The 14586-nt window shown below is 41.1% G+C and overlaps 1 protein-coding gene across 1 annotated transcript in view; it reads left to right on the plus strand.

Moving 5' to 3' along the window:
- The window catches only part of PPP1R3A (protein phosphatase 1 regulatory subunit 3A), an 80882-nt gene that overhangs the window by 39264 nt on the left and 27032 nt on the right, over nucleotides 1-14586 (plus strand). The window contains exons 2-3 of the mRNA XM_068276481.1: nucleotides 3654-3709; nucleotides 3798-3922. Coding sequence (XP_068132582.1) covers nucleotides 3654-3709; nucleotides 3798-3922 — 181 coding nt within the window. The remainder of the gene's footprint in view (nucleotides 1-3653; nucleotides 3710-3797; nucleotides 3923-14586) is intronic.

The raw sequence follows: 14586 nt of genomic DNA on the forward strand, positions 1-14586 counted from the left end.
TGGGTCCTTTTCGCTGGCTGCCTCCGTCCCCGTCTTCACTGCACGTGCGCCGCGTCATGCGTGACGTCATGCATGACGCGGCGCACGTGCAGTGAAGACGGGGTAGGAGGCGGCCAGTGAGAAGGAACCAGCGTGTAGCGTCAGGGGCGGCTTTCCGTGAGGTGCATGGAAGGGGATTGCGATGCGCATAAACTATCGGTAACATGCCGCTGATGTACCTATCTTTATTTTCATCACAGGAGGAACAAAGGACCCAGCGGCGGCAGCAGCTTCACCGAACTTGACTTTCAGAGGGAGAAGAGGATCGCAGCTGGAGAGAAGAGGGAAAGGAGCGCCGCGGCAGGACAGATAAGAGCTTCCCTGCGCACTCTGCACCCATTTTTTTTGTATCTTTGGCATATAAGACGCACCCACTTCCTCCCCCCCTCCCCCCATTTGGGGGAAGAAAAAGTGCGTCTTGTATGCCAAAAATTACGGTAGTTATCTCCTTCACTGCTCTGTCGTTATTCCTGTCAGATCATTGCTGACAGAGAAGATGGAGCCATTTGAAGTGGTTAAGTATCAGCTGAGAGTGATCCGAAGGCACAGAGGGGCAAGAATAAGGTATAGAACCATATCAATTTGCAAGAGAATGGATTTATTTGCTATACCAGGACATCGGCATTTCTCTTGAATCATCTTGTAAGAGAACACAGGCAGTGGCGTACCTAGGGCATTTGACACCCGGTGCTGGGTATTATAAGACACCCACTCTCCCCCCAAAAAAGTAAAGGAGCGAGTGTGGCATACTAAGCGCGCCACGGCGGGTAATGCCAGGTATAGGTGCACCCTATATAGGTAATATAGTTGCCTCAGTATATGTAATAAAGTTGCCCCCAGTATAGGTAGCTAGCACAGTTACCACCAAAATAGGTAGCTAGTTGCCCCCAGTGAAGGTAGTATAAGTGCCCCAATATAGCTGCCCCCAGTATAGCTAGTATAGTTGCCCGCAGGATAGGCAGCATAGCTGCTACCCCCAATGTAGGAAGTATTGCTGCTTCCCCCAGTGTAGCTAGTATAGTGGCCCCCAGTATGACTACCCCCAAGATAGGTAGTATAGTGGCCCCCCAGTGTAAGTAGTATAGCTGCCCCCAGTGGAGCTAGTATAGTTGCCCCGTATAGCTAGTATAGTGGCCCCCAGTATAGGTAGTATATTAGTGGCCCCCAGTTTAAGTAGTATAGCTGCCCCCAGTGTAGCTAGTATAGTGGCCCCCAGTTTAGGTAGTATAGTGGACCCCAGCTTAGTTACTATAGTGACCCCCAGTGTAGGTAGTATAGCTGCCCCCAGTGTAGCTAGTATAGTGGCCCCAAGGTAGCTAGTAAAGTTGCCCCCAGTGTAGCTAGTATAGTGGCCCCCAGTATAGCTAGTATAGTGACCCTCAGTGTAGGTAGTATAGTGGCCCCCATAGTGGCTCCCAGTGTATCTAGTATAGTGGCCCCATTGTAGCTAGTATAGTGCCCCCCAGTGTAGCTAGTATAGTGGCCCCCAGTATAGCTAGTATAGTGGGCCCCCAGTATAGCTAGAAGGAGGGGTGGTGGGGAGGGGGGACAGATCCCCCCTCCCTCACCTGAGTCCCCTCCTTCTGCCTCTCTTAGTCTCCAAAATGACAGCGGGGGCAGTGGGCACCAAACAGGCAGGATGGGCAGGAGAAGAATAACTCACCTCACTTCCGCGTATCAGCCGCTGGAATGCTGCGTCACTGTCACGTGCCTCTTCTGCGCCTTCAATGCTGGTCACGGCATTGGAGGCGCAGAAGAGGCACGTGACGGCGATGCAGCATTCCAGCAGCTGGAACGCGGAAGTGAAATGAGTATTCTCCGCCCGCCCTGCCTGTTTGGTGCGCGCTGCCCGCATTTTGGAGGGGAAGAGAGGCAGAAGGAGGGTACCCAGGTCAGGGAGGGGGGATCTGTCCCCCCTCCCCGCCGCTGTCCCTGCTACCCCTCCTTCTAGCACTGCTCTTCCCCTCCTGCTCTGCACCTATGGGGGGTCGTGGTGACACCCCCCTGGCTGTTTATCACCCGGGGTGCCACGCCCCCCTGCACCCAATGGTAGGAACGCCGCTGGTGTCAGGGTTAACTAAATTGCTAGCTGCACTACATTTTTTCAGAAAAGGCTCCTATCAAGCCGTAGCTGGCGGAATTGTCCCAAGCTACTTCCAGAATCCTGGTCCAGGTGTTAAGCCCTGTTCGGAATGTTGCTACATGGTGTTCAAAGAACTGCCTTATTACCCACAATTCCACAGGAATCTTATGGCCTTGTGTTAAATTACCACTGTAAAATGGAAATATCGACACGTTACCGAATGTTTACCGTATTGGTATCGATATTTTATCAAAGTCACACCGATTGAGGAAAAACCTTGATGAATACAACTAGAAATCGATAAACTTTGAAATCGGTAATTTAACAAACTGGAAAAAGTTATCGCAAAGACAATGATAAATCGAGGCCATTGTTTGTTAAACCAGGCAACCTCTACTTCATGGTTTTCTAGCAGTCTTCCTTTTTCAGATATCTTCCGCAGCCACTGCCCATAAAGTAAGCTACTGCCAGTGAATAACCCAGGAAACTAGAGTTACACAAGTGAACAGAGCAGATAGATGTTTGGTTAATTAGCCATTTTGGAGTGTTCAGCAAGAGCAGAGTGGAGCAGAGTTGAAAGTGGGCATAGGTGTGTCTGTTCTAAAGGAATGAGGCTTTTCTTTCAGCTTGCTCCATGTAAATAAGAAAAGGCATTGTAATGTAATATTACATTTTAAGCTCAATAATACAGTAACATTGTATTACTGGTTTGGGGAAAGATAGGTATTTAAAAACAAAAATGTATTTTACTATTATAGTAGCAAATCCACACAAGAACGGGATACAAAAGGTCAACTAAAATAAAAAATGTATTTTATTATTACTGTATAGTAGCAAATCCACACAAGAACGAGATACAAAAGGTCATCTGATGTGACTCTTGGGGTTGATGAATGAACTTGTTGTAATATTGCCATGCACAGACATCGCACAGCAATATTACAATTACTACCAGTACTGTTTACCACAAGTTATGCTATTAGCACAACCCACAGTACTCGACTAGCACAACCGGTGCTATGGGAACACACATTATAATGAGCGTGACCGTTAGTAGGGTGTGTTACCTTAGCAATAGTCACGCTAGTCAAGTGCCATTTGAAAGAGTTGAGAATTGCTTTCAGCTCCTAGACCAAAAAATTGGATCAAATCTCCAAAAGAGACAGAGAAAGTAAAAAATCACCCCCTACTTCACCCTTTTTTGTGAGTAAAGTTAACTTTCCCTTCCAGGTTTTATTCCAATCATTTCCTGTATCCGACAGTACTAGGGTTCACATAAAAGTTATGGAGTTCCGTGAACATAGTATTGGGGAGAACCTCCTCTGATTTGGATACAGACAGAAATAAACCCCGAAACATAATTCCTTTGTACACTATAACAAAATACTTTCCACTGGACTTGAGCTTGAAATGAAATAATCTCAATTTACTTCCATATGTATTTTCAGATGTGATTACATTTTTCAATAGCCTAGAAAAGCCAAAACTCTTTACTGAAGCTGAAAAGTCATGATTCTGTTTCTTTTCATAGTAAGGAGGAAGATGACAATGCGGACGCGTTTGAAGCAGAAAAGCCTACAGAAACAGGTAAATTATAAAACTCTGCTCTGATATTCAAAGTTTATCACTTAGATCTTACCTTCTTCTGCTTAAAATATTTATCTATTTATTTCAGAAAATATCCCCAGAATAATTTGTTCCCATCATGATGATGAATTTACCGAGGGCAGCCATGATGGGGAAGGGGAAGATAAAGGAGAAGAAAAAAATAATGAGGAAGAAAGTGATCTGGAACTGTTTGTAAGTCTTTGTTTGGGGAGGGGGGTGATATTGAAAGTGTCAGTGTTCTTGTTTTAATTCTAACAAATTGGAGTAATTTACTTTTCTTTCATATACACACAGTTTTGAAAAGATAAAGATAGTGTGCCTTCTATTGCATTCCATTCTTTGTTAGGAAGGTATTCCATTGTTACTTCATTTTTGTACACTTGGATCCTTTTTACATCTTTACAAAGCATTGGCTTTATTGTGTGAGCTACAATATGCATTTTTAAATATATTCTTCCTATTTATCATGTTTAATAGGAAATGGTTCTATTATTCATTCACTTTATATTTTTATTCTCATTGGGGATAATTGTGTTTTTCACTTCAGCTCATATTTGTGCTCAATTCTTTGTTAATTACGGTTTATTTTTGTTCTATTTTGCTGTTTTTCAGCATCTCAGATGGATGTTAGGAAAGCTAACATGAAATAAAATTAGCTTATTTTGGGCTCTTAAATAATAGAGCACACTAGAAAGAACTTGTATTACAGTTTTATCACAGGGAATATAAAAGGTGATTATAGATGAAGTATCCTCCCACTCACACGGTCATCCAGCACAGAGGCATCAGTACATGGCCTGAATGGTTAGTTGGTTACTCTCCAAAGTTTGCACAGGACATTGTTCTAAGAGAAGGTGAGAGTGCAGCAGTGCACAGATCTGCTTCACCTTTTTTGATTTACTATTTTAATCAACTGCTTTAAAGACACAGAAGGGTATACAAGTAATGCTGTATCTAGCGCTATTTTGTTAGCAGACACACTTTGTGCTGAATTTCGTATGTGTAGGCTAGAGATCATTAACCACTTCACAACTGAGGGTTTTACCCTTTCAGCATCAGAGAAATATTCACCTTTCAGCTCTCCTTCCATTCATTTGCCAATAACTTTATCTCTACTTATCACAATGAAATGAACTATATCTTGTTTTTTTTCGTCACTAATTAGGCTTTCCTTGGGTGGTACATTGTGCCAGGAGTTATTTTATTCTAAATGTTTTTTAATGGGAAAAATAGAAAAAAATTGGAATAAAAATACTTATTTTTCAGTTTTCAGCCATTATAGTTTTTAAATAATGCATGCTACCATAATTAAAATCTACATAATTTATTTGCCCATTTGTACTGGTTATTACACGTTAAAATTATGTCCCTTTCACAATGTCTGGTGACAATATTTTATTTGGAAATAAAGAGGCATTTTTTTCAGTTTTGCGTCCATCACTAATAAGCCCATCATTTATAAAGTAACAGTAATATACCCTCTTGACATACATATTAAAAAAAAAAGTTCAGTCCCTAAGAAAAAACTATTTATGTATTTTTTTATTGTAATTTTTTTATTATTTCTTTACAAAAAAATTATGTTGGTAACTATTGGGGAGTGTAGGAGGTAAGGGGTTAATTTAAAATGTAAAAGTAGGTCTTTGCATTTAAAAAAATGCTTTTAGATGTAGTTTTACTATTTGGCCACAAGATGGCCTCAGTCATTTTTTTAATGGGTCCTGTAAGCGAAATATGTACGCTTACAGGAAGTGGACTGAGGATGGGAAACTTTTATTTATTAGAATGATAGTGCAGATTCTCATAGAAGCCGCCGATCATTGCTACGGGGACTTAGATCAATGAATGGGAATTGCTTTCCCATTCATTGATCTCCTGGCGAGCGGACAGCAACGTGAACGAGTGCACAAGTGAGCGGGAGCGCGGACAGCGGTGGTAACAACGGGGGTGCGTATATTTACTCCCCTGGGCGTTTAAATGAAGTTTAAAGCGGAGTAGATATACTGTACAGAAGATGCGAAGTGGTTTTAATAATCATTTAGACTGGTCTGGATATACTTATAGCTGCCTGCTAGTTAGATACTTTCCCCACTACTTTATAAACGTATTATGACTCTTATGAAGTGCTAATTACATCTAGAACACTACAAGCATTGAGCAGGAAGTCTGGGCAGGTGATGATTTAATTTTGTAATGTAAACAATGGCAGTGACAAGCTTGTATTGAAACATCTGAGATCTGTTTTAAACGAAACATAAAGTAAGAGGTATATATGGGGGCAGCCATATTTATTTCCTTTTAAATGATACCAGTTGCCCGGCAGTCCTGATGATCTGTTTTGCAGCAGTAGTGTCTGAAGCACACTCCTGAAACAAGCATGCAATTAATCTAGTCAGATTTTTGTCAGACACATCTGATCTGCTGCATGCTTGTTCAGGGTCTAAGGTTAAAGGGAACCAGAGGCCCCAGAAAAAAGATTCTATACATACCTGGGGCTTCCTCCAGCCCCATACGCACGGATCGCTCCCACGCCGCCGTCCTCCGCTTCCTGGATCCGCCGGTACCGGGTCCCGTCACTTCCGGCGGACGCGGCCAATTGTCCGCATGAGCAGGGGCTCCCTTCATACCCTTACGCATGCGGCTGCGCAGTATGCAGCCGCACGTGTAAGGGTATGCCGGGAGCCCCTGTGATGCGGACAATTGGCCGCGTGCTGCCGCCGACTAGCCGAAACTACGGGACCCGGAACTGGCTGATACAGGATGCGGAGGACGGCGGCGTGGGAGCGATCCGTGCATATGGGGCTGGAGGAAGCCCCAGGTATGTATAGAATCTTTTTTCTGGGGCCTCTAGTTCCCTTTAAATGTATTAGAGGCAGAGGATCAGCAGGACTGCTAGGCAACTGATAAAGTTTAAAATATGTAATCCTCTGTATCTCTCTTACTTCAGGTTCCCTTTAAGTTTTTTAATCACTCTTAAAGGACTTACAAGGCCAGGAAATCAGAAAAAAAACAAAAAAGTTAGCTACCTGCTTCAGCTTGTCAGGCACGGAGGACGCCGTCCGCGCCCTCTGTGCCGTTCCGCCGGGTCCCCGCCGCTCACTAGCCCCCCTAACGGTCCCCGACCGCGCGGCCCGGTTTGGGCTCTCCAGCCTGTACAAACATGGCGCCGGAGCTGGCCGCGGCTGCGCAGTACGCATAGCCGCGAGAGCGGCTGCGCAGCTCTAAGGCCAACCACCGATCCACGCTACTGTTACGTGGGTGTGGCCTTAGAGCTGCGCAGCCGCACTCATGGCTATGCGTACTGCGCAGCCGCGGCCAGCACCGGCCGCCATGTTTGTACAGGCTGGAGAGCCTGACCCGGGCCGCACGGTCGGGGACCGTTAGGGGGGCTAGTGAGCGGCGGGGACCCGGCGGAACGGCACGGAGGGAGCGGACGGCGTCCTCCGTGCCTGACAAGCTGAAGCAGGTAGCTAACTTTTTTTTTTTCTGAATTCCTGGCCTCGTAAGTCCTTTAAGTATAGTCAAACTATGTATTCTAGTAAAAGCTTAAAATCATGTATATGCTGACAATTCTTCATCTCTTAGTGAGGGTTAATTGTTTCGGAAAGTAGGAGAACAGTCAATGAACAAGTAAAGTGCCTGTGAAATGAATTAATGGTCATAGTAAACTATTAAGACACCTCCTGATTCAGTTGCCCTTGCTTAAGTTAGGGCCATGCAATAAAGTGATTGTTATAAAAACAGTTTTGCAGTGCAGCAGAGGGTGGGGAGGGGGGGTGCTGACTGTATGTGCACTGGGGAGGGTATTATTATTGCTGATTCATATAGCACCATCATCTTCCATGGTGCTGTACAGTAGGATAAACAAACAGGGGTATGTTTCCAGGCGTATCCAGACATTGGTGTACATTACAATACAGAAATTGGTACATATAGAAGTGGTTGACAATATAGTAGTCAAAGGGACAAATTGTATGATGATTAACAAAGCATACTGCATTATTAGGACTCAAAAGGGGGAAAGCCCTGCCTCTGAAAGCTTATAATCTAAAGGAATAGGAAAAAGAAGAAATAGAAAGGGTGGGGAAATGCATAAGGTCTACAGTCAGGGTTGTTGTGTCAGTGAGTTATATTCAGAAAGGAGTCCAACTTGTCCAAAGGTTGAGGACTGTAAAAATATATGTATTTTTTAATTTTTCGGTCCAATGGAGTTTATTCCTACTTTAAACTGTTAAAGCTAAACTTCAGAAGAGGGTACAGAGTAATGAAATATGCTATATGTTAATTTCCAATAGAAATTAAAAGTACTTAACATTTAAAATACTTACTTCCACCCCCTCAATCAAACCTGGCATACCGGTAAGCCTCCCATTACGCAGCATGTCTACATTAGTGTCTTTCCAGATGGTGTGAGGAGGACTGATGTGATGACATCATCATTATTCGCCTACTTCCAAAGCATACAGAAAGCATGTCCTAAAGCAGCTTTGAGGCATTTAATGGAACTGCAAAAAAGAGCAGGAGCAGACTCCTAGCAGACAAGAACACTTTTATCAAGCGATTTCACCGCTATGTTCTGATCTGGGTTACACAAAACTGCAGCGAACATGGGGTACTGTTTTTCTTCTTTATAGTATATGTGAGAACTAAAATTGAAAGATAAAATGATATTCTTGACTGGTGTTTATCTTCAAGAACATTTTGATTTTGTTTCAAGAGACATTTGTTCTACATTGTACATGCCTATGTTTTTTTTATTATATATTCTATGATACTGATGACTACAGTGCATGACTGCTTGACCAGAAAAAATGTGGAAATTAGTACTTTTAAAAAATATTTCAATAGCAGATTATACACTAAATGGCAACAATAAGTATTACTATGAATGACAATCATTTAGCTACTCTGTAAAGTTAGCAATATATTTACCACACAGTAAATACATCAGATAAGTAATAAAATATGATACGACCATTTCAGTTGATTTTCTAAAGGTAGATTCTTTTGCTATTTGTAATTTAGATTTATACTTCCAACACTTTAGTGACTTAAACAATGGAGTGGTATAAGACCTTGAAATGCAGCCATTCAGCATGGTTGAAACCCACAGGCATTAGCTCACAAGACAGCTGAGCAGTTGACAAGTAGCATGAACCTTATGTTAGAAAAAGAAGAAATTGTAAGATTTGCATATAATTACTGAGATCATGCAAATGTCAGTTATGAATATAAAAAAACACAGGCATTTCACTGTTAAATCCTGACAGTTGGCATCACTGAAAAGCTCAAATGCATTTGAGTACTAGTTGGCAGAAGGTCATTAAAACAGAATTTGCAGATACATTAACACTCTCACTTTTCTTTGAGTGATAGTTTGCTATTTATAGTTGGCTGAGAGTTTCCAGAAAACATGCTAGCAAGATAAGTTGTAGTGGGCTTCCACATAAAAATTGCATACTGAAGTATGGGGGACAGCGAGTCTTCTTTAATTGATTTGAAAGAAGCTATCAATATACACTACATATGCATAAAGTTGAGATAGAAATGATGGTTCTGACATATGAGGAAAAGACAGAAATGACTGCAGAATTTCCAATGGAATGACAAAATGAACTACCTCCACACAGAAAATTAACATTAACTAGAAAATGGAAAAATAACAATTCCCGATGCCCCGTAAACTTACAAAATAAAGCAATCAACATAAACTGAAGAGTCTAGGACTGAAATTTCAGCTTGTTACGCATTAATGGCATAATACATTCAGTGTGTGTTATATATAAAAGTTGATTTTCTAAAGATAATATATATATATATATATATATATGCAATTCTTGGAGGAGTTATATCTTACATGATGTATAGGTATAGCACATATCAATCATAAAATTATACAATATATTACATTTGGTGGTTTTGAGAAATAGTTCCACATTGCTTGTAATTGCCTTGCCATAATAATATATAATTTTTTAGAATCTGTCAGTGAGTAGCCATCATTTAAAGTCATGATGCTCAAACTTAGCAGCTGTAAATATTTGTCCAAACTTGTTATGACACTAATATTGTTATATAAAGAGATAAGGCATTTAACTACTTTTTAGAAAATAAAAGCCAGAAGGATTACCTTATTTATATGTGATAAACATTGCTAACTTTACCTTTAAATTTTACGTGCTTACTTTCTACATTGCTCCAGTGAAGTAACCTGTCTGCAATGCAGCAGCATTGATTTCAGAATCTCTATAGATTTAACAGTTACACAACAGAGAGGTATGTTACAAATTAATTGCCTGAGCTGTTGTCTTGGTTTACATGCTATGATGGTACTTCTTACGTTATTTCATACTGCTCTGCTTGGAATATTGAGATAAAAATCATAATGATTTTAAAATAACAACCAGGGCTTTCCTCTAGCTTTATACTGAGTCTATATTATTAAGGTAAATAATAATTAGTAGATATGAGCCAATTCACTAAATTCATTTTGCTAATGTTTCATTAACAAGTGATCAAATTTGATTTCATGATTGCTAAAATAATTGTAAAGTACTGTATTAGCATGTCAGAACTTTACTTTGGAGTGCATGTTCAGTACAGGGATTTGGGATTCCTTTAGGCCCACAAAAAAAATCCCTGCCGGTGCTGGTTTCTCAAAACTTAATTGTGTACCCTGTAAAATGATAATGAAATACTGTAGTGTCTCCTAAAGCCCCAATGCAGTTCCTGTAAATAGGGGGTGCTGATAAGTCTATAACTTTTATCGTTTTCTATGTTCGTAGAAAAATTATACCTATTTCACATATAAGAAGATAGTTTTCATTTATGCGGGTTAGCTAATTATATATTTTTTCTTATCGGAACTAAAGTCTCTAAAACCCCAGCCATTAGACTACTATTTGTCTAAAGCTTAAAGTCATGTTCCAGTGTCTTTATTCTATACATCATTATTTTTAAAACCTTATTTTATACTAGTTACCTTAGATGTATGTGTAGACTGCAGTGATAGGAACATGCACAGTTCACAAAGTTAGTACTGCCAAAAAAGTTAGTATTGAGTATGTCAGTTTTCTCATTAATAGAGGTGACACTCCTCCATAGTTACATAGTTTGAAAAAGACATTCGTCCATCAAGTCCAACCAGGGTTGCTATACTATTGACTGTGCGCAGCCAATTACATACATAGGAAGAGAGGTTTTATTTAGCAGTCTGTATTTTACAGAGGAGGCCAAAATGATTTCATGCCTGGAAAAATGCTTTTTTCGGTGTCCAGATCCTTAAGAGTATGCACAATAGGCTGCAAACGTGAAATGGAAAGATGATTTTAATATTAATAAGTTACAAATTACTTGTGTGCAAATAATACATGTAATATATTTTTTCACTTTCTCATGTTTTATTTACCAGAAACAGAAACCACTGAGTTGTGTTTTACAGAAAAAAACACTGAATTGTGTTTTACAGAGGAAATGCTAAATGACAGTGTTATTCTAATACAATGACTTCCCAGGTTTGGTGGTTTCATCTTTAAGTGTTCCAGAATCCCCTTAAAGTGTACCAGAGCTGAACAATTAAAAAGATTTTATACATACCTGGGGCTTCCTCCAGCCCCATCTGCTCCGATTGCTATCACGCTGCCGTCCTCCGCTGCCCGCAGCTTTGCGAACCGGGTCCCCACACTTCCTTCAGTCGGAGCCAGTCTAAAGTAAGAGAAACCGCTGGAGAGATACGTAGAGGGTGCACTTTTCCTGTGTAGCTGGCTGCGACTGATATCAGTGATATTTGGTTCCCGAAGCTGCAGACAGCGGAGGACGGCGACGTGGGAGCGATCGGAGCGGATGGGGCTGGAGGAAGCCCCAGGTATGTATAAAATCTTTTTAATTGTTCAGCTCTGAGTCCCTTTAAAGATGATGCCTAGGATTCAAAAATGTCTGCTTCCTGCAAATTACTAATTGCAGATTATAGGAATTCTGGAGTGTTCTGGACTGGGGCCCCTTCCCCCCACCCCATAGCGCCCCACATGAAAATAGGTGAATAGAAGGTGCACCGCTACACTGCAGACAGGTGGAGACAGTGCTGGACCATAGGTTGCTCAAGCCAATTGAGATAAACAGTAGAATGGAGGGATCCGCAACAATGTCTCTTGAAAAAGCTCAAATTCTTTATTTAGGACGTATCCTCATATCAGTGGAAGCACAGCTGTGCTTCCACTGCTATGAGGATACGTCCTAAATAAAGAATTTGAGCTTTTTCAAGAGACATTGTTGCGGATCCCTCCATTCTACTGTCCACATGAAAATAATTGTAATGTGAAAGTGTTTCACCAGAAAATACACTTATTGTGGCAGCGTTTCACCAGAAAAATACCCAATTTGCGGCAGTGGTTTACCAGAAATTAATTGTAATGCAGCTGTGTTGGACATTCAAGGCCAGATGAGGGTTGCATGGTAAACCCAGCTCAGGATCATCCCTCTGCTTAAGGTGTGTTTCTTGGGAAACTGATAAATCCACAGAGAGGGATAGAAAAGTTCTATCCTAACTTGCTTTCTGGGGGCTACAAAAGTCATAGTTTGGTGTCAAAAAGCATATCATAGAAGCACTCAGTAGTATGTTTTAAGCAGTAATTACAGCAAACATGTAAACAATTATGGTACAGTAATGGTATGGTATAGTATGCTATACTACTGAACATCAGCCAGGCAGTAATAAATCTGTGCAATGCCATTTTTTAGAATGGAGATGTGCTTTAACAAAAATGGAGATAAAAACGTCAGAGGTGTATTAGTCACACACACAAAAGGAATGCTCACTCCCTGACAGCACTCTGCCACTTATATATAGTCTGCAGACTGCCCATCAGCCAATAAGAAGTGCAAATACATTACACCTAGTCTGCAGTACTTAATTAAGCAGAGGCTGAGCAATTCAGCCAATCATTGGAGAGGGCTTCAGTTGCATATAGACAAAGGCTATATGACTAGCAGGGGGCACCAGCGTGCAGGAAACTCCCTCTCATCCGCCCCCTCCTAACTAAACTGCATAAGGAGCTGCAAATGTAAGTTTAAAATATGCAAACACTAGTACACATGACAGGCAGGGGCCCCGAGCACTGCCACTGCTCGGGATCTCAAATCCAGCATGTAACACAATTAGGGAGCGCAGGCAGGCCCCGGAGTTCCCACCACCAGGAACTTGCCTCCACTACTCTTTCAACTTACCACACACACAAAAGAAATGCTCACTCCCTGACAGCACTCTGCCACATATAGATAGTCTTCAGACTGCCCGTCAGCCAATTAGTCCACCACACTCTTTATCTATGTATAATAGTACTGCCTAATCAGAGTGAGGAGCACTAGACACCATCACCATATCTACCATCTCTCCAAGGTCACACTCCATGTGACCACGCGTCCTGCTATCATGTGACCACGCGTCCTGCTATAAATAGCAGTGAGATGACTAAAAATTCTGTGCTAGGCATGTATAAATCTGGTCTCTGCTATTACCATCTGGGACATAAGCGAGAAGATAGGTCACTTGAGAATGATAAGGCCACACTGATATGTAGCATACTTGCCCCAGTTTGAGACCACTATTTAACATAATGAAGTAAAGCTTCAAAGTCTTGGGTATGAACCAGGTGATGGGGACTGCATTATCCACCCCCACAGGGATCGTAAAGACTCAATTGGGGGGGGGGGGGGGGGGGGTGGCAAGGGTCTTAAAGATCCTTGTGGAGGTATAGTATTTTAGTACTTAAATCAAATAACAAGTCCTCCGAACAATTAATTTTGACAAAATTACTATTTCATCCTTAGTCAAAACAAATACAGTATATATTTCATTTTATTTTAGATTTAGCAAGCTGTTGAAATAACCCTAATTTAAGTCTAACTCTAGCCCAGTACATTTAAACCTAAGCTTGAACCTAAGCCAACTAATCATTGCTTTCCAGGGACATATACAATAACTTCTGTAAAAATCAAATGAAAGTAATGTTGTCACATAACAAAACTAAACTAAGTTTTAAAAAAACAAGGACTCTTCCCTTGAAAAAAAAAATGAAATCTCCATGGCTCAAACAGTCAGACATGTGGAAGAAATTAAAAAATTATAACTAATGTATCATCTCAGTATTCCATTGCATGGCAGGTCTGTAAGCTAAAGCTAATTTATCTTCTCTCCCTCCCTCTCTCTTCTGCTGTAACTTACCCTGTCACTCATGCAGGAACAATAGTGGTGGGAAGGAATATGCTCAGCATGACTCATGGTGACTAACAGTAATCTCAACAAACAGTTACAAAAATGGGACAGTACAGAGTTTGTATAGCCAGTCTGAAATCCAATAGCCTGTTATTACCAGAAATTAGGTTCATTATTAAATCCTACAACTGTAGCTCTGAAACATCTGCATCCAGATGGGATTCTATGCGGTTTGACCCTGATTCTTGTATGAATGCTCTACTGATGAGCAGCACTGCAGCCACACACTTGTCACCACTGTGTGGACTGCTTAGCCAGTCACTACTAAATTTATACCTGGAAAACATGGTTCTGACATTAAGAAAGACTCTGACAGGGTACTAGCCTTATACATAAAAGTCCTGATTCGCTTCTGGTAAATCATAGCAAACCATGCTCTGACTGAGAGAAGACCGTGGAATGGCAGTGTTTTCTTTGCTTCTGAGCACAGATTTCTAGCAAGCACACAGTGACAGCATACTATGTATCACTATGCACTGTAATATCTACCGTGAAAGTGTATTTTTAGCTACACTGATAAAATGCCAGATTTGTTGAATTTTGGGAGAGGGTAACAATGTATATACATTATTGTTTGTAAACATTG

Source organism: Hyperolius riggenbachi, chromosome 3 (assembly GCF_040937935.1).
Source record: "Hyperolius riggenbachi isolate aHypRig1 chromosome 3, aHypRig1.pri, whole genome shotgun sequence".
Classification (NCBI taxonomy): domain Eukaryota; kingdom Metazoa; phylum Chordata; class Amphibia; order Anura; family Hyperoliidae; genus Hyperolius; species Hyperolius riggenbachi.